At 46.6% G+C, this 25,382-nt stretch overlaps 1 protein-coding gene across 20 annotated transcripts; it reads left to right on the top strand.

The window, feature by feature from the left end:
• TMPRSS5 (transmembrane serine protease 5) lies at window positions 1-25,382 on the top strand. 20 transcript variants are annotated; one of them, XM_065528987.2, is made up of 13 exons: window positions 1-149; window positions 12,777-12,879; window positions 13,252-13,350; window positions 13,845-13,967; window positions 15,437-15,572; window positions 15,888-16,001; window positions 17,397-17,440; window positions 18,209-18,488; window positions 19,597-19,775; window positions 21,991-22,089; window positions 22,557-22,699; window positions 23,013-23,165; window positions 24,647-25,382. In XM_065528987.2, exons 2-13 carry the CDS (start codon window positions 12,783-12,785, stop codon window positions 24,659-24,661), a joined length of 1,482 nt encoding a protein of 493 aa, XP_065385059.1. In that variant the 5' UTR covers window positions 1-149; window positions 12,777-12,782; the 3' UTR covers window positions 24,662-25,382. The 20 variants fall into 20 exon arrangements, 15 of the variants coding, with proteins under 15 accessions (XP_065385059.1, XP_073871313.1, XP_015290823.2 ...); XM_074015212.1 differs by having other exon boundaries at window positions 28-149; window positions 12,777-12,983; XR_012423706.1 differs by lacking the exon at window positions 1-149 and adding an exon at window positions 6,567-6,686 and having other exon boundaries at window positions 18,209-18,371; window positions 22,535-22,699.

The following is a 25,382-nucleotide window of genomic DNA, read 5'->3' as shown; positions in this document are numbered from 1 at the left end:
CCATTGTTTTTTTTTTTTTTTTTTGAGATGGAGTCTCACTCTATCGTCCTGGCTGGAGGGCAGTGGCATGATCTCAGTTCACTGTAACATCCACCTCCCAAGTTTAAGCAATTCTTCTGCCTCAGCCTCCCGACTAGCTGGGACTACAGGTGAGTGCCACCACACCCAGCTAATTTTTGTATTTTCAGTAGAGACAGGGTCTCACAATATTGGCCAGGCTGGTCTCGAACTCCTGACCATGTGATCCGCCCACCTCGGCCTCCGAAAGTGCTGGGATTACAGGCATGAGCCACCGCGCCTGGCGGTATTCCATTCTTGAAAAGCCTCGTGGACTATTATCCTTAAGGACATTTGCATGTACAATCAATGTGATCTTTTCAAGTAACCAATTTTGATTTTGTTGATTTTCTTTATTGTTTTAGTATAGTCTATTTCATTTACTTCTGCACTAATATTTATTTATTTTTTCTTTCACTTGCTTTTGGTTTAGTTCACTCTTCCTTTTTTAGCTTCTTAAGGTGAAAGGCTAAATTATTGCTTTGAGATCTTCTTTTGTGATATAGGGGGTTGTAGTTATAAATTTCCCTCTAAGCCCTGTTTTTGCTGCTTTCCACACATTTTGTTATGTTGTGCTTTTGTTTTCATTCATCTTGGAGTGTTTTCTAATTTTTCTTGTGATTACTTTTTTGACTCATTGGTTATTTAGGTGTGTGTTATTTAATTTCCACGTATATGTGAATTTCCCAAATTTTCTTTTGTTGTTGATTTCAAATTTCATTCACTTGTGGTCAGAGAACATACTTCGTATAATTTTAATTCTTTTATTTACACTTGTTTTATGTGCTAACATATGGTCATTCATGAAGAAAATTTTGTATGTGCTCAAGAAGAAAGTATATTCTAGTGTTGTTGCATGGAGTGTTCTATTATAGATGTCTATTAGGTCTAGTTAGTTTATAGTGTCTTTCAAGTCTCCTATTTCCTCATTGACTTTTTGTCTGGTTGTTCTATCCATTATTGTGGGTATTGAAGTATCCAACTATTATTGTCGAATTGTCTGTTTTTCCCTGATATGATAGTTTCTGATTTATATATTTTGGGGCTCTGTCAGGTGCAGGTGCATATATTTATAATTATTATATATTCTTGATGGATTGACTCTTTTTTTTTTTTCAAGATGGAGTCTATCTCTGCCACTCAGGATGGAGTGTAGTGCCATGATCTCAGCTCACTGCAAACTCCGCCTCCTGGGCTGAAACGATTCTCCCACCTCAGCCTCCTGAGTAGCTGGGATTTCAGGCACGTGCCACCATGCCTGACTAATTTTTGTATATTTAGTAGAGAAGGGATTTTATCATATTGGTCAGGCTGGTCTTGAACTCCTGACATCAAGTGATTCATCTACCTCAGCCCTCCAAAGTGCTGGGATTACAGGTGTGAGCCAACATGCCTGGCAGGATTAACTCTTTTATCATTATAAAATGTCCTACTTTGTCTCTCATAATGAATTTTGTCTTAAAGTCTGTTTTGTCTCATATTATTATAGTTATTCCAGCTCTCTTTTGGTTTCTGTGTACATGGAACCTCTTTTTCCACCCTTTACCTTCAACATATTTTGTCTTTAAAACTAAAATGTGTCTCTTATATATAGCATCTAGCTTGATCATGGCTTTAGAAATTCATTCTGCCAATTTCTACCTTTTAATTGAAGAGTTTCATCCATTTACATTTAGTAAAACTACTGATAAGGTAGGATTTATGTCTATTATTTTGCTATTTGTTTTTTATATGTCTTACATGTTTTTGTTTCATTTCTGCTTTGTGTTAAACAGTTATTTTCTAGTGTTCCATTTTAACTCCTTTGTCATTTCTTTTACTATATAAATTTTAAAAGTTATTTTCTTAGTATCCTGATAATTTCAATTAACATTTTAAATTATAACAGTCTATTCAGATTAATACCAATTTAATTTCAATAGTATAAAAAATCTTCGCTCTTATTACTTCCATTCTCTTCTTACTTTGTGCTGTATTGTCATACAAATTGTATATTTTTGCACTGAATGCCCATCAATACAGATTTATAATTATGGCTTTATGCAATTGTCTTTAAAGTTAGATGGGAGAACAAAAAGAATTACAAACAAAAAAATACATTTATACTGTCTTTTATGTTTACCTATATACTTTACTAGCATTTTTTATTTCTTAATATGGATTTAAGTTACTGTCTTATATCTTTTTATTTCAGCCTAAAGGACTCCCTTTAGTATAGTTATGCATCACTTAATGTTGGAGATACATTCTGAGAACTGTGTTGTTATGCGATTTTTCATTGTGTGAAATAGAGTGTACTTACAGAAACCTAGATGGTATAGCCTACTACACGCCTAGGCTGTGTGGCATAGCCTATTGCTCTGAGGCTACAAACCTGGATAGCATATTACCATACTGAATACTGAAGGCAATTGTAACACAATACTAAGTATTTATGTATCTAAACATAGAAAAGATACATTAAAAATACAGTATAAAAACTTCATTATAATCTTGTGGGATCACTGTTGAATATATGGTACATTGTTGACTGTCATGTGGCACATGACTGTATTTCTTATAGGATAGGTTCACTAGCAATGAATTCTCTCAGTTTTTGTCTACTTGAGATTATCTTAATTACTTTTTCACTTTTGAAGGATAGTTTTGCTAGATACAGAATTTTGGTTGACAATTTTTTCTTTAAGGAATTTGAATGTGCCATTCTAGTTTCCGTGGTTTCTGATGAGAAGCCAACTCTTAACTGTTAAACTGTTGATTGAGGATCCCTTTGTATGTGATAAGTTGCTTTCCTCATGCTGCTTCCAAGAATCTTTCTTGTCTTTGGCCTTAAACAATTTGATTATGATGTGTTTATGTGTGGATCTCTTTGATATATCCTACTTGGAGTTTATTGAGTTTTTTTCCATGTGCAGATTGATATTTTTCATCAGATTTGGAAAGTTTTTGGTAATTATTTTTTCAAATATTATTTCTGCTTCTCTCTTTCTTGGATGCTCATTATACACACACACACACACACACACAGACACAGACACACACAGAGTACATATTTTTGATGTTATCTCAAATGTCTCTGAACCTTTGTTCATTTTTCTCCATTCTTTTTTCCTTTCTATCCCTTAGACTGTATAATATCAATTTACTTATCTTTAATTCACAGGTTCTGTCTTCTGCCTGCTCAGATCTGCTTTTGAGCCCCTCTAGTAAATTTTTCATTTCAGTTATCGTACTGCTCAACTCCAGAATTTATATTTGGTTCTTTAAAAAATACATAATTTCGATCTCCTTATTGATATTCGTTACCTGAGAAGATTATTCTCATACCTTTTTCTAGTTCTTTGGATATGGTTTTCTTTAGTTATTTGAATGTATATAGAATAAATGATTTAAAGTTTTCATCTTATAAGTTCAATATATGGGCTTCCTCAGGGACAGTTTTTATCAATTATTTTTTTCCCACTGTGTATGTGCCTTACTTTCTTGTTTCTTTGTGTGCCTCATAATTTCTTACTGAAAACTGCATTTTAAATAACATAATACAGCAACTTTGGAAATAAGATTCTCGCCCTTCCTCGGGGTTTGTTGTTGTTGATGTTGCTTCTTTGTGTGTTTAGCGACTTTTCTGAGCTAATCCTGCGAAGTCTGTATTTTTTGTCATGTGTGGCCACTGAAATTTCTGCTTAGTGTTCAGCTAATAATTAGACAGAGGGTGCCTTGATGCTTGGAACCAATAAGTCACCTTGTTTTTGCAGAGTGGCTCTGTGTGTATGTTGGGACATGCCTTCAACACTCAGACAGGACATTTGACAACTCCACCTTAGCCTTCCTGCTTGGGCAGAGCCTTAAGCTTAGCCCAGGTTGAGAGCTCAGGACCTTCCTTAGTTTTTTCCTGCAAATGTGCACAGCCCTAGGCATGTGTACCCTCCTGTGCGTACATATGGCTTTCTATATTCCTAGGAATATTTCTGAGCCTTTCAAGGCCCTTTATAGATATTTTATTCCCCCAGATTTTCTTTTTAAGGTTTTTGGTTAGCCTGTTTTTTTTTTTTGTTTGTTTGTTTTTTGTTTGTTTGTTTGTTTTTTCCCTCAACTGTTATCCATTGTTTTAGGCAGCCACAAAGTCCAACAATTGTCTCCAGTTGTTTTCAACAAATACCCTTGAAGAAAAAGCTGTTTACTCCAGGCAAGTTTTGAGACAGGTGAAATAAAGACAGTCTTGCAAATGGTATCGTCCAGGAAACCACTAGACAGGTCAAATAATTACAACTCTCTGGGAATGAGGATTTGAAGGAACTCCAAGGCTGTTCTACCCCTTCTTGTAGCTGCCAGGCTGCTGGTTTCCATGGTGATTGTCGTTTGTTGGTTTTCAAGGCTACTGCAGAGTTGGGGTGAGGGGGCTGGAATTGTAGCAAGTTAAAATGCCACAAGGCTCACTCTTCTTACTTAAATTATGTCATTTTTTTTTCTTGAACGAAGACTTCCCAGATTGCTATAAACTTTTGATTAATTTCCAGAGTTCTGAAAAATTTGATTCTCACCATTTTTGCCATTTTTCTTATTGCTTTTAGGGAGGAGGAAATTTTCAGAGGATTTGACTCCTACCATTTTCATTGACATTACCTGCAATATATTTAAATATCCTTCTCTGTGATTGCTTTGTCGCTTCTCAAAACTCAGTTCAAATGTCTCCTCCATTGTGAAGCCCTCTTCTTTGTATCCTCAGGGCAGCTATTCCTCTATTCTCTTATACCTCTTGGTTTATGCCTTTGTTATTTCACTTTTCATAATAACAATTAGTTATATCTGTTTCTATCCCTTTTTTCAGTCTGTAAGCACCCAGTCTTTGACTTGTTCATCCCCCACGCCCAGGCTAGTTTCTGACACACAGTAGATACTCAGGTTTGTAGTCTGAAGAATATTGTCCTAGGATATCTCAGAGCCTAGCCAAGGGCTTCTGAATTCCAGCCACCATTTCTCTCCTTCTGCTTCTATAATTCACAGCTGACCTCTGTCTCTTCATTGTCTTATGTGTGCCCTGGTGTGATGACCATAAGTTCAGAGTTGACACACTGAGTGCATGATATAGTTTGGATCTGTGTCCCAACCCAAATCTCATGTCAAATTATAATTCTCAATGTTAAAAGTGGCCCCTGATGGGAGGTGATTTGATCATGGGGGTGGATCCTTCATGATCAATAAACCTTCATGATTCATCATCCACTTGGTGCTATTCTCGTGACAGAGTTCTCATGGGATCTGGTTGTTTAAAAGTGTGTGGCACCTCCCCCGTCTCTCTCATGCTGTTGCTCCTGCCATGTTAGAGGCCTTGCTCCCCCTTTGTCTTTCACCATGATTGGAAGCTTCCTGAGGCCTCCCCAGAAGCAGAAGTCACTGCTTCCTGTACAACCTGTGGAACCGTAAGTCAATTAAACTTCTTTTCCCTAGAAATTATCCAGTCTCAGGTATTTATTTACAACAGTGCAAGAATTGACTAATACAGTGTATGAGGAAAATAGGGAGCAAAAAGTTAAATCCTGTGTGAGTGATATTCAGCAACAACAACAACAATAACAACAACAACAATAACAATAGCAGCTACTGTTTGCTGAATACAGTCTGTGCTAGACACCAGGCTATGGGCTTTATTGGCAATATCTCAATGAATTCTAACATCAACCTATGAGGTAAATACTATTATCCTCTTTTTATAGGTGAGGCTGAGTAAGGGAAGTGGGAGAATTGAGGTTGGATGAAGGCCTGACTCTAAAGCCTATATTCTTAACTTTCCTATCTGAGGGGTTTTTGAGCAGCCAGTTGGAGGAAAGAAAGCCCCACCTGTGTTTACCTCCCCTAGGACCTATTCTGCCTCCTTGTCTAAAGAGATGTGCCTGCTCCCAGGTGTGTTTAGCCCCGTGTGGGCTCAGCTGGGTCACCTTGTGCTTTGAAACAAGATAGCACTGAGGGGCTCCTGCAGCAACTGGCTCCCAGGGCAGACAGGGGCAGAGGCCCCACTTCCCTGGCATTGGGGTGACAGATGTGGCCCTGGGGCAAGAGATGACAAAGATCTTCCATCATCACCCCAACAATTCCAACATAGTGACAGCCCCAGACTGCTAGAAAAGCCAACCCACATGGAGGCGAGATAAAATCCAAAGGGCTCAGAAACGTTTCAACAAATGCTAGTATCAGTCTCCCCAGTACAGCTCTGTCAGCAGGAAGGGAGAATTCTGCCAGCATGCATGGGGCACACTTTTTGGCACAAGGGACCTTGTTGCTAAGCAGCAGTAGTTGGCCTCCCCTCCTCCCCATAACCTTTTCCTCTGTTTCTGTGTTTCCAGTTAGCAGATGGGAGGGGCTGGGGTTGCCTAGCCCAGCCCAGCCCTTGTGCTCCTTTCCTGCAACAAGGGGCCTATTCATGGGTCCTGAGCAGGGTTCATTGTCTCTGTGGCGCGTGTCTGTGTGAGTGTTGGAGTAGGGATACAGGGAGGGGCCATGTGTGAACCAGGGAGACCTCATCTTCCAACCAAGCTTGCTGGGCTAGCTTTAATCAATGCTGGCCTGAGAACAGGAGCAGAACGCTGCCTAGTAGACCCTGAGGCTTTACAACAGTGTCACTGACCCTTATGGTAAGGCCATGCCTCTGTGCCACCCCTGCTGTGACCTCTCTCCCTTTCTTTCTCTCTCCCTCCTCTGCCCTTGGGATTCTAGGCTGGTGGAAAGAGCCTCCTGAGGCAGCTCTGGTACAGGGGCTGGATCCTAGCAGGGGCCCTGTTCGGCCAATTTCCTGTTTCCTCCCCAGGGACTGCCTTTTATTCTCCTCTTTTGTCCCTCTTAGACCTATCAAGTGCTTTGCACATACGTGGTGCTCAACAAATCATTATTATGTTGAACTTCCACTCAAAAAGAGGAGCAAGGAGTCCTATAATTTTAAAGGCCTTTTTTTTTTTAGGCTAGTACATGAGCTTGGGCAGTTGAATTTTGAGGTGGAGCAGTACATGAGGTGAGGCCAGTTTGTTCAAAGGCTGGGTTTAAAGCCAAGCTTCCTTGGTACTGAGGCAGGAGAAAAGACTGGCCATGCCCTAGAATTCTCTAGATCAGGCCTGCCTCTCCACTCAGAGGGACATCAGCTAAGAGCAATCACACAACCCCAGAGAAGAAATCCAAACCTCATCCTCTGTTGCTGCTTCTCTACTCTCTTATGGGTGCTTGATTGGCTCTCCCAAGCCTGCTGTCCTCCAGCTTCGCTGCCTGTGTCCTGTGAGTCTCATCTCTAGGCACAAGAAAGAATGTGTGTGGTATGCAAACCATGACCTCTGTTTCTCCTGGAAAAGCAAGGCCTGCAGCTCTTGGGAGGTCCAGTCCTATAGGTTCTGGGCTGTGGTTGGTGTGGGGAATAGGGAGGTGGGGCTGGTAGCTCATTCTATAGGCAAGGTGTTGGGGCTGCTGCCCTGGCTGTGAGCTGAACTGGCATGGGTGCTTTGGGTCCAGTGGAATGATTTTCGGGACAATTTGGAGGTGACTGACCTAGGTGAGTCTGACAAAGGCTTTCCCTCCTCCTGCCGGAGGGTTAGGAAGACTAGATCAGTGGAGTAGGAAGGCATGACTGGGGAGGTTTTGGTGTGAAAAGAACATTTCATGCGACACATGAAAATCACACTTAAGCCAGTGCTGTCTTGGAGTCAGCATTTCAGGCTTTTATTCTCATTGGGTACAACCCTATGCGTTGACAGGGAAAGACGCAGGGGAGACGGGAGTCTGCAGGGAAACGGGAGTTGCTTCAGTTTTGAGAGATTTTATCTACCCTACTGGATTATAAATTTTGGGGGGAAGGATCCACAGCTTATGTGTAGTTCTTATTAATATTATTTTACTTAACATTTGTATTGGGCTTTACAATTTATAAAGCCATGTTAATTCACGATTTGTTATTTGTACCTCCCTCTCTCCCTCCCTCCCTGTTTCCCGTCTTTCCTTCCCTCCTTTAATGTACTTTAACTGAATTCCCACTTTGTGCCAGGCCCTGTGCTTAGCCCTGGGATGCAAAAACCAGTGAGGAAGGAGAGAGAAGGAAGTAAATGAGCACAATATAGGGCCCAACAGGTGCTGTATGCATTGAAGGAAGCTTCCTGGAGAAGTGACGTCTATGCTGAGTCTTGAAGGGTCAGTAGGAGTCAGTTACATGGGGAAGGGGAGAGCAGGTGCAAAGTCTCTCTGTTGTGAGAGTGACTGAAGGTACTGAGGTATGGCGTGTATGTCAGTGTGACCCCAAATTTTGCTGTGGAGGGAGCAAGTGCTGGCAGTGAGGATGGAGAGGTGAGGCAGGGCGAGATCATGGAGGACCTTGTGAGCCATGCCACGGAGATCTGGTTTGATCCTGAAGGCTACAAAGACTCATAGGGTAGAGATGGGGCTCACATAGTCATATTTGCATTTTAGAAAGATTACTCTGACTTTATGGCATGGAGAATAACTGAGGGAGACAAGATACTCGAGGAGGGAGATTATTCCTTGGAAAGTAGGAGTTATTACTCTTATTTTACAAATGAGACAACTGACATTTGAAGAGATGGCCTGAGTTGTCCACGTTCACATAGTAGGTTGTAGACCTAGCTTTGAACTGTCCGGTGTTTTTTTTTTAAGATCTTATTTTCATTACTCCTCTTCATGGCTCATGAGCTTTAGGCACACATATGACTTACTCTGCTCTATGCTTTCTTATCCCCATGCCTTTGCTAATCCAGTCTTCTTTGTCTGGGCTACCCAATGCCCATGTATATAAGCTCAAACCCTCTTCATCCCTGTGGGCCTCAGAGGCTGCTTTTTCTAGGAAGCCTTCTGTGATCACCTCAATGAGAAGTAAGCTCTTATTCTTTTGGATGATGATGGTAGTGTATTAGTCTGTTCTCACACTGCTATGAAGAACTGTCTGAGACTGGGTAATTTATAAAGAAAAGAGGTTTAATTGACTCATAGTTCTGCATGGCTGGGGAAGCCTCAGGAAACTTACAATCATGGTGGGAGGGGAAGCAAACACACTCTTCTTCACACGGTGGCAGGAGAAAGAAGGGCAGAGTAAAGGGGCAAAGCCCCTTATAAAACCATCAGATCTTGTGAGAACTCACTCACTATCATGAGAACAGCATAGGGGAACTGCCCCATGATCCAATCACCTACTATGAGGTCCCTCCCCCAGTGCGTGGTAATTACAATTCAAAATTACAATTCAAAATGAGATTTTGGGTGAGGGGAGAGCCAAATCATATCATTCTATCCTGGCCCCTCCCAAATCTCATGTCCTCATTTCAAACACAATCATGCCTTTCCAACAGTCCCCCAAAGTCTTAACTCATTCCAGCATTAACCCAAAAGTCCAAGTCCAAAGTCTCATCTGAGACAAGGCAAGTCTCTTCTGCCTATGAACCTGTAAAATCAAAAGCAAGTTAGTTACTTCCTAGATACAATGGGATGCAGGCATTGGGTAAATACACCTATTCCAAATGGGAGAAATTGGCCAAAACAAAGGGGTTACAGTCCCCATTTAAGTCTGAAATCCAATAGGGCAATCGTTAAACCTTAAAGTTCCAAAATTATCTCCTTTGACTACATGTCATACATCCAGGTGACACTGATGTAAGAGGTGGGCTCCCATGACCTTGGGCAGCTCTGTTTTTGTGGCTTCGCAGGGCACAACCCCACTCCTGGCTGCTTTCGTGGGCTGGTGTTGAGTGCCTGCAGCTTTTCCAGGCTCACAGTGCAAGCAGTTGGTGGATCTACCATTCTGGGGTCTGGAGGACGATGGCCTTCTTTTCATAGCTCCACTAGGCAGTGCCCCAGTGGGGACTCTGTGTGGGAGCTCCAACCCTGCATTTCCCTTACATACTGCCCTAGCAGACGATCTCCATGAGGGCTCCACCCCTGCAGCAAACTTCTGCATGGGCATCCAGGTGTTTCCATACATCCTCTGAAATCTAGGTGGAGGTTTTCAAACCTCAGTTCTTAACTTCTGTGCACCCACAGGTTCAACACCACATGGAAGCTGCCAAGGCTTGGGCTTGCACCCTCTGAAGCAATGACCTGAGCTGTACCTAGGCCCCTTTTAGCCACAGCTGGAGCTGATGCAGCTGGGACACAGGGTACCATGTCCCAGGCTGCACAGAACAGGGGGGTCCTGGCCTGGGCCACAAAACCATTTTTTCTCTCCTGGGCCTCTGGGCCTGTGATGGAAAGGACTGCTGTGCAGTCTCTGACATGCCCTAGAGAGATTTTTCTCATTGTCTTGGTGATTAACATTTAGCTCCTCATTACTTATGCAAATTTCTGAAGCAGGCTTGAATTTCTTCTCAGAAAATGGGTTTTCCTTTTCTATCACATCATCAAGCTACACATTTTCCAAACTTTTATGCTCTGTTTCCTCTTAAACACTTTGCTGCTTAGAAATTTCTTCTGCCAGATACCCTAAATCATCTCCCTCAAGTCCAAAGATCCACAGATCTCAAGACAATGTGGTGATTCCTCAAGGATCTAGAACCAGAAATACCATTTGATCCAGCAGTCCCATTACTGGGTGTATACTGAAAGGATTATGAATCATCCTACTATAAAGACACGTGCACACGTATGTTTACTGCAGCACTATTTACAATAGCAAAAACTTGGAACCAATTCAAATGCCCATCAATGATAGACTGGATAAAGAAAATGTGGCACATATATACCATGGAATACTATGCAGTCATAAAAAAGAATGAGATCATGTCCCTTGCAGAGATATGGATGAAGCTGGAAGCCATCATTCTCAGCAAACTAACACAGAAACAGAAAACCAAACACCACATGTTCTCACTCATAAGTGGGAGCTGAAGAATGAGAACACATGGACATGGGGAGGGGAACAACACACCCCGGTGCCTGTCTGGGAGTGGGGGACAAGGGGAGAGAGAGCATTAGGACAAATACCTAAGGCATGTGGGGCTTAAAACCTAGATGACAGGTTGAAAGGTGCAGCAAACCACCATGGCACATGTAATACCTATGTAACAAACCTGTACGTTCTGCGCATGTATCCTGGAAGTTAAAGTAAAATAAAAGAGTAGACTATATGTCACATGGTTTCATTTATATGAAACTATAAGAAAGGGAACTCTAATATACAGTGAGAGAAACAAATCAGTGATTTTCCAGGGCTGTGGGTTGGGGAGGAGTTAATTGCAAAAAGGCAGAAGGGAAATTTCTGGGGTGACCTTAATGTCCTATATTTTGACTGTGTTGGTCATGTGGGTTATATCTTTGTCAAAGTTATTGATCTGAGAACTTAAAATGTATGCAATATTTTCAATGTGCATTATGCCTCAATAAAGTTGAACAAAACACCCCCTGCTCCCTGCCCCCCAAAAAAGAAAAACAAACAAAAAACCACCAAAGTTCCACAGATCTCTAGGGCAGGGGCAAAATGCCTCCAGTTTTTTGCTAAAGCATAGCAAGAGTCACCTTTCCTCCAGTTTCCAAGAAGTTCCTCATCTCCATCTGAGACCACCTCAGCCTGGACTTCATTGTCCACATCACCATCAGTGTTTTGGTCAAAACCATTTAACAAGTCTCTAGGAAGTTCTAAACTTTCCCACATCTTCCTGTCTTCTTCTGAGCCCTCCAAACTATTCCAACCTCTACCTGTTACCCAGTTCCAAAGTTACTTCCACATATTTAGGTATCTTTACAGCAGCACAAATTTACTGTATTAGTTTGTTCTCACACTGCTATAAAGGACTACTAGAGACTGAGTAATTTATAAAGCAAGAGGTTTAATTGACTCACAGTTCCGCATGGCTGGGAGGCCTCAGGAAACTTACAATCATGGCAGAAGGGGAAGCAAACATGTCCTTCTTCACATGGTTACAGGAGAGAGAAGTGCAGAGTGGAGAGGGGAAAAGCCCCATGTAAAACCATCAGATCTCGTGAGAACTCACTCACTATCATGAGAACAACATTTGGGAACTGCCCCTGTGATTTAACCACCTCCCACGAGATCCCTACCCCAACACATGGGGATTCCAATTTGGATTGCAATTCAAGATGAGATTTTGGGTGGGGACACAGCTAAACCGTATCAGGTAGTTTAGCTGAACTTTTCTTCTGTCATTTAACATATTGTGCTTTACATGACTTATCCTCAGGACCAGACTACAGGTTCTTTGATGCAGTCAGAGTTGGGAGTGGTCTGCGCTGGTTTATTCTGAACTCCCGATAGTGTCCCTTATAGTGACCTGTGCGCTTGGACCAAATATCTATGGAATGAATGAATGGGTGGGTGGGTGATTTGTGGAGGGGCACTTCTTCTTCCGAGATAGGAGGGAATGAAGAAGGGTGGGATCTTGAAGCTGAAGGAGGGTGTTGAGGGACTTTAGCAGATGCCTTCAATGTTTATGGAAGATGAAGGAGTGGCTAAGAGTGTGGGCTTTGGAGTGGGACAAATCTGCATTCAAGTGTTTGCTACTGGCCATGTGAGAGTAAGGACAGTGGGGTTAGGGGCCCCAGGAGGGCACGGGGGGCCTGGCAAGGTATTTGTGGGAATATACAGGGAGTCCCCAAGATGAATAGAGGTTTACAAGTGGCAATGGAAGCACGACTGGGGTTAAAGAATGGGGAATTGGACTTGGCTGTGACTTCTCTCAGCAATCCTTGATGTGGGAATCCTGGGTGTCTGACACTTACTTCCCCAGAGCCTGATGCTGGATGACCAAGCCCCTGCGGAGGCCCAGTATGCAGAGGAGGGCCCAGGATCTGGGATCTTCAGAGCAGAGCCTGGAGACCAGCAGCATCCCAGTAGGCCAGACTGGGTCATAAGGGAATGACAGGGTGGGGACAGTGGAGGGCAATCATCCTACATTTCCTGGATCCTCCTTGGGGTCAGCCCCACATGATTGATGGTGAGAGGCTGTCTCACTCTTTATCCCCAGACCTGCTTTTGCTTCCCATTTCCCACTTTAGGGATTGAGTGGGATTTGTGGGCTTCAGTGATCAGGCCCTTTCCATCCTCCCCTGCCCCCACCCCCTCCCTAATCTGGGCTGATGGGACAGGAGGAGGTGTCCTATTGGAGTTCTGTGGGTACCTAGCCCCATGGTGGTGACTTAGGGTGAAGTAAGGCTGGCTGGCAGGAGCAGAGGACCCAGATACCCCTCTGTCCTTTCCCACAGTTTCTCAGGTGGTGTGCTGGCGCTCCATGCGACGAGGCTGTGCAGTGCTGGGAGCCCTGGGGCTGCTGGCCGGTGTGGGTGTCGGCTCCTGGCTCCTAGGTCAGTGCTGGGGTCCCTTCTCTGGTGTGGGGGAGGTTGGAAGGGAGAAGCAGGTGCTGAGCAGGCATTAAAGGTAAATAGGACAAGTGTCTTCCTCATCTACTCTGCGCAGACAAGGGGAGAAAGGGTGAAATCGCAGCAGGAGGGATCTAGGCTCTACATAAAGAAGAACAAAGTGTATGATCCAAGGAGGCCTTAGTCAGACTTTTTCTGGAAATCTTTCCCAGTGAGAGAGATACAGAGAGAACACACACAGAGAAAGACAGAGACATACTGAGAGACAGACAGAATGAGAGAGAGAGAGAGAGAGAGAGAGAGAGAGAAGGGAGAGTCAAAGAGACAGAGATAGAGGCTGAGGCCAAGAGAGATGGAGCGCTGTGCCCCTCCTCAGTGGGTTGGTTGGGGACCTGCCTGAGAGCAAGGTGGCTGATGAGGAGGTCAGCACCTTGACCCCCTCCTTTGGAAATCAGACCCTTTCTCTTTGTTCTCTGAAGTGCTGTACCTGTGTCCTGCGGCCTCTCAGCCCATTTCTGGAACCTTGCAGGATGAGGAGATAACTTTGAGCTGCTCCGAGGCTGGTGGTGAGGAAGCTCTGCTCCCTGCACTTCCCAAAACAGGTGGGCTGCACCCCTGAGGCTACGGGCCTTCCTCCCCAGCAGGGACCTGTCACAGCTGGGGGCAAGAGAACCGACTCTGAAGGGCCATCTGTTCACTGCCAACCATATGTATTTCCCTCCTCTAGTGTGAGGGCGGTGACAAGGTGTCACCTTGCAGAGGTGATCTCTGATTTGGGGCTTTCAGCGCTCTCTGAGGACTGTCCTGATCTCTAGCTGGGGCAAGGTCCAGAGACCAGGCTGGCAGGAGGGATAGAAACTTGCCATTTGGGGCAGAGTGAGTCAGGGATGTGGGGGAGGAGGGGTCAGGTGTGTGTGGGAGCCAGTGTGTGACCAGCAGGGCCACCTATGGGTCTGGGAACATTAGCCCACCTTGTCCCCTGTCTCCCTCTCCTGATTGTCCCCTCTCCTCCACGTAAGAGTTGGGGATCAGAAGATACAATGCTACCCAGAGGCTACGGGTTAGAATAACCTCATTAGAATAAGGTTGGAGTCTGTCTTTGACTGTGTGGCTTTGGGCACATTACTTCTTGTAGCTTCTGCTTCCTTCTCCATAAAATGGAAATACAAATATTTACTGCATAAATTTTTTAAGGACAAAATAAACTAATCTAGGAAAAGATATTAGCACAGAACTTGTGTAGTAGTCTGTTTGGTTTGCCATGAGTAAGTACCACAGACTGGGTGGCTTAAACCACATTTATTTTCTCACAGTTCTGGAGGCTAGAAGTCCAAAATCAAGGTGCTATGAAATTCAGTGTCAGGAGAGAGCTCTTTTCCTGGATTGTAGATGGCCGTCTTCTGCGTGTGTCCTCCCCAGGCCTTTCCTCTGCTCTTGAGGAGAGAGGGAGCTCTCTGGTGTCTCTTCCTCCAATAAGAACGTTGACTCTATTGGATCAGGGCCTCACCCTCGTGACCTCATTTAACCTTAATCACCTTCTTAAAGGCCCTGTCTCCAAATCCAGTCACATTGGGGGTTGGGGCTTTGTGTGTGTGTGTGAGGGGTGGGGTGGGGACACAAGTCAGTCCATAAGAGCCTGGAAAAAGCATACACTCAACAACTGGTAACTATTATTATCACAAGATTTGATATCAGAAGACCTGGACTTAAGTCCTGGATCCATCACTTCCTGACCCTGTGATCTTGGGGAAGGTGCTCAAACTCCAAGCCTTAGTTCTCCTTCTGCAGAATGGAGAGGATGGCAGTACTCATTGCACAGGGCTGCTGTGACAGTGGTGGCAGAGCACGCTTAAAAGCACTTGGTTAAAATAGAAAACAGAAATGCTCTACCAGTAGGGGTGAGATTGCTCTTGGGACTGGTCTCACTCCCCGGGCAGCAGGGAACTTGGCACTGGGTGACCCAGATACTGTTATTAAAGCCTCTTCAAGTACTACAGAGTCCTAGGTCCAGCTCTTCCTGTCCCACCCTACCACCATCCTTCCCCATGTGGTTTTCATGCTGTGATTTCAGTATCTTTCAGAATAAACAGCGAAGACTTCTTGCTGGAAGTGCAAGTGAGGGATCGGCCACGCTGGCTCCTGGTCTGCCATGAGGGCTGGAGCCCCGCCCTGGGGCTACAGGTCTGCTGGAGCCTTGGGTATCTCAGGTAACAGGAGTCAGATGTGGGTCCTGTGAAGGGGGAGGCCTGGCTGGCTGGCGAAGGATGGGAGTTGGAGACCTCTATCTGCCCATCACTGGTCAATGTGCTCAGGAAATGTCAAGAGGTCTTTTTGGCCATCTTTTGGCCTCTGGGCACAATGGTACCCCAGCCCATTTCTCTGTTTGGAGTATTACTGCTTTTTAACAAGCATAAATCCCAGCAGTAGTCATTATCACAGTCTTACGGTCACTATACTAGTATTATATCTCGTACACATTCCAGTTATGATTTCCTCCTGTTCTATTCCCTTCCTCTGCCAAGACTCACTCACCATAAGGGAGTAAACCTCACTGACATCAAACTCAACAGCTCCCAGGAGTTTGCTCAGCTCTCTCCTAGACTGGAAGGCTTCCTGGAGGAGGTGTGGCAGCCCAGGTAGGACTACTGAGGTGGTTAGGTGAGTGGGTTCCCTTACTTCCTGGTGGTCAGTCCAGCAAAAATCTCCTTTCTTGGGATCCTGGTGGTGAGGACACTGGTGGCCTAAGATAGGAGGACAAAGAGAAACATTTCCTAATCAGAAATTAACAAACTCAGTTCACATGAGCCCTGTCTGTCACCACTTCACATCTGCTATTTGCCCTTCACAGGAAATGTAGGGTTGGTTATCACTGTCACAAGATTTGAAATGGTACTCATTGCCATTTTACCGGTTAGGACACTGAGGCTTAATAAGGTTAAAGGGTCTTGTCCAAGGTCACATAAGTAAGCAGCAGCCAAGTCAAGCCTTGAAACCAGGCTCCTGTCTCCAAGCTCAGTGCTCTCTGAATCCTGTCACACATTATTTGGATAATTCGGATATTTCAGGAGAGAGATGGTTGAGTTGCTCTGGCTAAGAGTTGCTTGTAGTCTGGAGAGTCTCCCAGAGAAGAGGGCTGTGGAATGGAGCAGCCCCTGCCCCAGATCCTGGGGATGGTCTGGTGTGACTGGGGCACAAGCAGAGAGGGTCTTTGCACCTTCCTAGGCTTTCTCAAGCTGCCTATCAGCCTCCTGGGATAGATGGGTGGGCACCCCCATTACCACGTTTCCAATTTGAACTGTTCCTTCAGGCCCCTCCTGTCCAGCTCCTATGCTCAGGAATGTGGCTGGAGATGGGAAGGTTCTGACTGGGTTCTTGTCTTGGATACCTGAATGGGAAAATGGAAGTAGGGGTGGGGCTGACTCCTCCAGGAGAGCCAGGAGGGCTGTGTATTTGGGAAACTAGGAGACACTAAGAGGGTCTAGACATTGGGCTGCTAGGGGCAAGAGGTGAATAAATAAAGAGAAGAGAGTTTGGGTCAAAAAAGCAACTAAGAGCTAAGAGAGAAAAGGGGAAAGAGGAGAGCAAGAATATGAATATACAAGGCCCAGGCAGAGGGACCAGGGTGGAGAATACAGCACACCTAGGAAGGAGCATGGGGTGAAGAACCCTGGTCATGCACGCACTCACCTATCCGTTCATTCATTCATTGAGTGTGTCTTTATTCAGGACACTTAGTGGTAACAGTTGATCTATGTCCCAGTTGATCTGCAAGGACCATGAAGTCCTTCTATTGCCCTCTGGGAGATTAGGCAGGAGGTGTGCTGCTGTCCTGGGGACCAGTGATGAGGAGGGGTCTGAGCGTTTGGGTGGGGGCAGGAAGGAAATGGTGATATTCTTCAGGCTGTGGCTACATGACAGCCTTAAGAACTGTCCACCACCTCCACCAACCTCCCCCATTCTTCACATCCTTGGATGTGTGTGGCCACAGGGTGGGCCCTGCCCAGCTTCTTGCTGGCACCTCTGTTTTGCAGGAACAACTGCACTTCTGGTCAAGTTGTTTCCCTCAGATGCTCTGGTGAGTCATGTCTTGGTCCCGGGGAGGTGGCGGTGGGAGGAAAGGGTGCTCCCCCTCCTTCAAGTGTGGAAGAGCCCTATGGTGAGGCTCTGCTGGGTCTGGGGTGGGGTCCTTGCCCACCTGCCTGCCAGGCCCCTTGTTGCAGTTGCTGTTCTGCCCCAGCAGAGCCCTTTCTAAGCCTCCATCATGTCCCTCACCAGCCACAGATCTGGGCTGATGATCTCCTTCCTTCACTACCTGCCACTCTCTTCCTTGACCTCTGACACCCACTCCGCCTTTTTTCTGGAGAGCCCCAGAGGTGAAATTATTATTGGCTATTGAGTGACTCGTTAGCACCTTCAGGAAACTAAGGGCAGGTGGTGAATTAGGTACCAAACGGGAAGCAATCTGTGGAGTTCCTTTCATTGGTCTTCCCGTTCATCTATCCGTCTCTTCATCTGTCCATTCAGACATCCTTCCACACACCAACACTTCGACCTCTGCTACAGGACGGGCATTCTGTTAGGCACTGGGGCTTCATACCTAACACAGGGCTCCATGCAGACACAGTTTCTGCTCTCAGCAGGCCCACAGCTGGATGGGGCAGGCAGGGGTGAAATCAACACTTCTACCTTCCCATCCCCCACACTTAGGACCAGGAATAAGAAAGGAGAGCTGTCCACACTGGCTGTCTGGGGCTTGGCACTGGGTCACGCTCCCTGAGAGTTAGGACCATACTGACACTCACCTCTCTCTCTCTCTCTCTGTCTCACTCATCTCTGTTGGCAGAGTGTGGAGCGAGGCCCCTGGCTTCCCGGATAGTCGGCGGGCAGGCTGTGGCTCCTGGGCGGTGGCCGTGGCAGGCCAGTGTGGCCCTGGGCTTCCGGCACACATGTGGGGGCTCTGTGCTGGCGCCACACTGGGTGGTGACTGCTGCACACTGTATGCACAGGCAAGTCTCCGTGGCTGCTGAGGACAGAGCGCCTCGGTTGCCCTTTGTGTTCAGCTGTTGGTGTGTCCTGTATCAAATGTTCATGTCCAACCGTCTCCAGCTTTTTACTCCAAGAGGGTAAGATGTTTGTGAAGTTCTCCCCATTCAGTATCAAGAACAGATCTGCACAAATAACAGTAAGGGTATGAAGATTTGTTCTGTATATTCATCAGCTTTTTTTTTTTTTTTTTTGAGAGAGAGTCTCACTTTGTTGCCCAGGCTGTAGTGTAGTGGCGCAATCTTGGCTCACTGCAACCTTCGCCTCCTGGGTTCAGGCAATTCTTGTTGCCTCAGCCAGGGGCCACCATGCTCAGCTAATTTTTTTGTATTTTTAGTAGAGATGGGGTTTTGCCATGTTGGACAGGCAGGTCTTGAACTCCTGACCTCAGGTGATCTGCCTGCCTCGGCCTCCCAAAGTGCTGGGATAACAGGCGTGAGCCCCCGCGCCTGGCCTCATCAGCTTTTAAGTGTTAAAAATACTTTCACATTCACAGCACCCTGTGTTTCTTCAGGTTTATCTTTGGTTCAGTCATTTTCCATGTAATCATTTGGTTAATATCTTTCTTCCGCTTTAGACTGGAAGCTCTGCAGGAGCAGGGACTCTCGGTCTTATTTACCACTAAATCTCTTTGTAGATTTATCCACTGCTGTGTCCCCAGGGTCTAGAACAGTCCCTGGAATATAGTAGGTGCTTAATAAATGTGACTTGGAGGAATGAATGAATGATGAGTGAATAGCTCTTTGATCTTCTCTTGGTGCCGAACAGGGCAGAGTGTAATCCCCATTTTACCAAGGCTGGGAGGGAGAAGTGCCTCTCTCATGATCACACATAGTAAGTCGAGAGACAGGACCAGCGGAAGCTTTTCCGACACAAGGCCCTCTATGTGTTTGCTATAAAACTTGGAGGGAAGTTATGCAGGAAAAAGGGAGTGATGGTTGCAGATGACCCATAGTCTTCTCCATCCATCAGTCCTGGAGCATTTATTAAGCACCTACTGCACGCCCAGTGTCTTGCCAGCTGCTGGGGTGATGCTAAGAGGCATGGTCCATGGGGCTTGTGAGCTCACCACCCGCTAATGGCCCCCCCACCAATGGCCGCTCTGGCCAGCTTCCTCCACCTGCTACTTCACTTAGGAACACCTCTTCTGCTCCTTCCTTCCCCGCTCAGCGTGGCCCCTGTGTGCAGTTTCAGGCTGTCCCGCCTGTCCAGCTGGCGGGTGCATGCAGGGCTGGTCAGCCACAGTGCCGTCAGGCCCCACCAGGGGGCTGTGGTGGAGAGGATTATCCCACACCCCCTCTACAGCGCCCAGAATCATGACTACGACGTCGCCCTCCTGCGGCTCCGGACCCCTCTCAACTTCTCAGGTGCGGCGCTGGCTTGAGGGTGGGCAGGCTGGAGACTGTCGAGAGAGGGCGGGGGCTGGGCGGGAGAGTGGTGAGCTGATTTCTGAAGTTTCCTCTAAACACCGTAAACCTTACAACATTTTATTTGGGGACTGTAGTGAATTTTGGCATCACCTGGATGTGAAACTGTTATCAACTCTTGCACAGGCGTTTTTGGGAAAAAAGGTTCAGGCCCTTTTCATGGCTGGGCTGCAGGTGGGCTTTGCCTTGAGGTCCCAAGCAGCTGCTCTGTTCACCAATGGGCTGCTCCACTCCTGTCCCCAGGCCAGTCTTGGGTCCTAGCCATTTAGTGCCATGTTACAGTTTATGAGATTTTTTTTTTCTTTCAAATATCTTCTCTTTCAGTCCTCGTAACGACCCTGATAGGTAGATGAAACAGGTAGATACAGACAAGGGCACTGCGGTGTAGGGAGGGAAGCGACTCTCTTCAAGGTCATGTGGCAAACAGTTCCTTAAGCCTGATGCCAGGGCTACTCCTGCTGTTGCACCTGCCCTAGAAGGTGAGCCCAGGCTGCAGCCATACCAGCAACCAGGTTCCCCCAACACACACGTACACATGGACATTCACCTACAAACACACACACACATGCACTCACACAGTCACATGCACATAGACTCACACGCATTCACACATGCTCACACATATGTGCTCACATGAACACACCTGCACACACACACCACACACACTCACAAACATGCACACTGTGCACACACATATACATTCACATATACTCAACACTCCTTCCTGTCATCACCTGTAGCCTTAAGTTTCCCAAATAACAGTCATTGCCATACACATTTCACAAATTTTATCACATATGTGAACTATCATTCAACAGGTAATATTTCTAAGGCTGGGCGTGGTGGCTCATGCCTGTAATCCCAGTACTTTGGGAGGCCAAGGTGGGCAGATCATTTGAGGTCAGGAGTTCAAGGCCAGCCTGGCCAACACAGTGAAACCCCATCTCTACTGAAAATACAAAAATGAACTGGGCATGGTGGTGCACACCTGTAGTCCCAGCTACTCGGGAGGCTGAGGGAGGAGGATCACTTGAACCTGGGAGGCAGAGGTTGCAGTGAGCTGAGATCGTGCCACTGCACTCCAGCCTGGGTGACAAAGCAAGACTCTGTCTCAAAAAAAAAAAAAAAAAAAAATTCTTAGTATATTTAAAAGAGAAATACTACTATATTAGTATCTAAGTAGTAGATACTACATAGATATCTAATGTAGTAGTATATTAGTATCTACTATATTAGTATATATTAGTACTATATTAGTATCTAAGTAGTAGATACTACATAGATATCTAATGTAGTAGTATTTCTCTTTTAAATATACTTATTTTGTTATAGAAAATAGTACATTTACTATATAGTCTAGTAAGTAAATAGCATATTTATTATTTAAATATACAAAATAGATATAGTAAATAGATAATAATTAGTATCTCTAGTTAGAAGACCTATATTACTTACCTAACTAGAGAGCCTATACCTAACTAGAGAACCTGTGTTACTTACAGTAAATAGATACTAACCACAAAAATATGTAGCATGAAAAGAAATCAGTGTGGAAGTTCTAGGTAGCCGAGTCTGCTGCAGAAGTTGCTGCACCCGGGTGTGCTGTCTCCTGTTTGGATGGGAGGTTGGCAGGCTGTAAGAAAGGCACAGACCATCCCCAAATGAAGTCTTTCTCTGTGATGCAGTTAGAGTGACTGAAAGAGAATTGAAGGACATGGCATGCTCCCCAAGCGGATGTTTACTCAATGGCATGCCTATGTACTACCTAAAATCATGTATGGCTGCGCCCATCGGATATGTCACATGTTTTTGGAAACACTGTCCTCATTAGAAGTTGGGTACCCATGGCCTGAAAGAATTTTCACCCCCACTCCGTCCCCAGGTGTGGAGAGGGGGCAGCATGGGCCCTGTCCACCCATAGAGGACGCCATGCACACTACAGTTTGCATGCTGTCCTCTGTGACAGGGGACCCCTAAGATGGGACAATACACCACTTGCATAGCCATCTAGGAGGCCTGGCTGGTGGAACCCAGGAACCAGGACTGTTTCAGAACGGGGGTGAGGTGGACTTGCCAGTCCTGGGTCCTTCGCCCAGGCTCCGCAAGCGGGGAAGCCGAGCCTGACTGGGGACCAGGATCACGTGCCTCTTTGCAGACACCGTGGGTGCTGTGTGCCTGCCGGCCAAGGAGCAGCATTTTCCGAAGGGCTCGCAGTGCTGGGTGTCTGGCTGGGGCCACACCGACTCCAGCCATAGTGAGTCAGCTCCCTGGGCCCTCGGTGCAGGAGCGGGTGTGGGAGGCATTCTTCCCCAGGGTGAGGCATGGCCACATCCCTTGGCCACATGACAGTGCCAGCCCTGTTTTTCCCTGGCATCACCCTTGGCCATGACTAGGGGCTCCAGTCTCCGCTGCCTGGGCCTTTCTGGGGAGAACATCTACTGAAAATTTTCCCCAAACTCAGACCCTTTTACACCACCTCCCCTTGTCCCAGGAGCGCCATGGTCTCACATTTGGTGTATATGTGAGTCCTCCTCCTCTTCCCACTCCCAGCCCCCAAGTCTGATAGCCTCCTGCTTCCTTGCTCAGGGTCCACAGCTCCCACCCTGGGCTCGCCTCTGTAGGTCTCCATGTCTCTGGGACTTCTAATTACCTCCCCTCTTGCTGTTCTGCCTGCCTGGGTCTTGCTTTATGCCCGGCAGTTTTTCTCGGTGTCTCTCATAGCTTACAGCTCGGACATGCTCCAGGACACGGTGGTGCCCCTGCTCAGCACTCAGCTCTGCAACAGCTCCTGCGTGTACAGCGGAGCCCTCACCCCCCGCATGCTTTGTGCTGGCTACCTGGACGGAAGAGCTGATGCATGCCAGGTGTGGCCTGTGGTGGCTGGGGTGAGGGTGGGGGTGGAGATGGGGGTGGGAGGACAGGGGGCCTGCTGTGACTTGGACCCCTGCCCTGGTCTGAGCTTGTCGGTGGTGTGAGACCGCCTCTCTAGAAGGAGGGGCATCTAGGCAAGTCTGGAGCTCATGCTAAGGGTTTAAGGAGGGGTGAGGCCAGTAGGTGTCTGAGCTAGAAGCAGGAGGGGCCCAGCAAGGAGATTCCACTTGCCATAGTGGTCTGGTGCTCTCCAGCAGGAAGAACTAACTGGTTGTTTCTCTGTGTCTCCATGCCTGGATCCCATAGGGAGATAGCGGGGGCCCCCTGGTGTGCCCAGATGGGGACACTTGGCGCCTGGTGGGGGTGGTCAGCTGGGGGCTTGGCTGCGCAGAGCCCAATCACCCAGGTGTCTACGCCAAGGTAGCTGAGTTTCTGGACTGGATCCATGACACTGTTCAGGTGAGTGTGGGGGCAGGAGTAGGACAGGGAGGTTTCTAAAGGACCTGCCCCTCCAATGCAAGGAACCTTACCCCTTAGGCCCAGGTCCTGCGGGGGCTGGGGAGGGGACTAGGACATGTTCTCCAGAGTGGGTGGAGGAAGAAGTGAAGCTTAAACATTGAATCCACTGGATTTCTATCAATTTAAGGATAAACTGGGTAAGAGTAGCCCTGAGTTTGTATCCTAGATCTGCCTTTTCCTGTGTCGACCTTCAGCAGGTTTCTAACTTTGGTAAACCTTAGTTTCCTGATGATAACCATCGTGGCTGCTTATATGCTATTGTTATATGCTATTAAATAAGACCTGTACAATGCCTAGCACAGTGCTAGGCTTAGAGTGAGTGATCTGTAGTACTTTTTGTTTTTTTGAGATGGAGTTTTGCTCTTGTTGCCCAGGCAGGAGTACAATGGCACAGTCTCAGCTCACTGCAACCTCCACCTCCTGGATTCAAGTGATTCTCCTGCCTCAGCCTCCCAAGTAGTTGGGATTACAGGCATTCGCCACCACGCCTGGCTAATTTTTTGTATTTACTAGAGACAAGGTTTCATCATATTGGTCAGGCTGGTCTTGAACTCCTGAGCTCAGGTGATCCACCCGCCTTGGCCTCCCAAAGTGCTGGGATTATAGGCATGCACCACCATGCCAGGCCTGTCGTGTTATTTATGTGTATATCTGTTACTGTCACTCATCCCTAGTCTCTAAGGCAGTTACTAGTGGCCACATTCCCTGCACTATGGAGAGAGCTCAGCATTTAGCAGTTTGGGTTCTGCATCGACATAAACTATGTGACTCCAGGCAAGCCACTCTCCTTCATCTGTTCAATGGGAAGGCCAAGTGAGACAATGGATATAAAAACACATTAGTGGCTGGGCGGGGTGGCTCATGCCTGTAATCCTAGCACTTCGGGTGGCTGAGGTGGGTGGATCACGAAGTCAGGAGTTTGAGACCAGCCTGGACAACATGGTGAAACCCCGTCTCTACTAAAAATACAAAAATTTGCTGGACGTGGTGGCATGAACCCAACTACTTGGGAGGTTGAGGCAGAAGAATCACTTGAACCTGGGAGGCGGAGGTTGCAGTGAGCTGAGATCTTGCCACTGCACTCCAGCCTGGGTGACAGAGCAAGACTCTGTCTCAAAAACAAAACAAAACAAAACAAAACATTATTTACATAAAGTATTTTACAAATTTAGGGCATGATCATGAAAAGCATCTTCCTCTAATGTTGGGCAGGGGTGGGGGTTGGTAGATAATACAGGGAATGTATGTATCGATCTTCTCATAGAAATCTTATAAAAAATCTCGAGCAGCAGATAATTTTAGCCCCATTTGATAGAAGTGAAAATCAAGGCCCTGCATGGTTAAGTGATTTACTAAAATAAATGTCGCTTGGCTAGTGTAGAGCTATGCTGTGAATCCAGTTCCTTTCCCTTTTGGTCTAGGACTCCCTCCTCTGAGTCCGGCTGTTTCCTCCAGTCTCACCGCACACCGCTGCCTCATGCTTCCTGGGGCCTCTAGCAGCTCCACTAACAGAGGAGAGGCAGCAGCCTCCAATGCGGAACACATGGACCTCCTACTACTGTGCATGAGGAACAGTCACCACCCACCGGCCAGCCACCCAGCCGCCAGGTCTCTCCTCTTGGGCCCTGATTTCAGAGTTCTCTTTCTCACTAGAGACTCAATGACAGAAGAGAGGCTGGGGCTGGGTTGGGAGTACTGTGGTTGCTGAGGGATGAGGGGGAGGAGGAGAGAGGTAGGAGCTGGAGATGAAGAGGCTGCTGGAAGCAGCAGGAAGCCTACCCTTTTTCTGCCCTCTCCCCTCCCTGCCCTTGTGTGAGTCTTCTGGGAGGGTGCTGGGAGGTGCCCCCAGTCCTGCCTTTTCCCTGTGCTCTCAGGTGGGCTAAGTGCCTCCCTAGAGGACTCCATGGCTGAGAGGCTCCTGGGCAGATGGGGTCAAGGCTGGGCCAGCCCAGATGAAGCCTACAGGAGTCAGGACCCTCTCCACTCTCCCTCTCCACTCCCCTTCCTGTTCTCACCTGGCTCTGGCTGGCCCTGTATGGGGTGGGTGCACTGGAAAACAAGAAGGTTGGAGTTGGTCTAGGACATTGGTTTTAAATGACAGTTCTGTGAACTGGTCCAAGGAGTTCTGTTATTAAAGTGATATATGGTCTTGGTCCA

This window comes from Macaca fascicularis, chromosome 14 (genome assembly GCF_037993035.2).
Source record: "Macaca fascicularis isolate 582-1 chromosome 14, T2T-MFA8v1.1".
Taxonomy (NCBI): Eukaryota; Metazoa; Chordata; class Mammalia; order Primates; family Cercopithecidae; genus Macaca; species Macaca fascicularis.
This window is presented reverse-complemented; position numbering and strand designations above follow the sequence as displayed.

Excerpts from the sequence above, each read along its gene's own strand:
- TMPRSS5 (XM_065528986.2), top strand. Across the intron at positions 16,002-17,396 it reads GAGGAGGTGTGGCAGCCCAG|GAACAACTGCACTTCTGGTC; the intron begins GTAGGACTACTG and ends TCTGTTTTGCAG. Across the intron at positions 22,700-23,012 it reads GAAGAGCTGATGCATGCCAG|GGAGATAGCGGGGGCCCCCT; the intron begins GTGTGGCCTGTG and ends TGGATCCCATAG.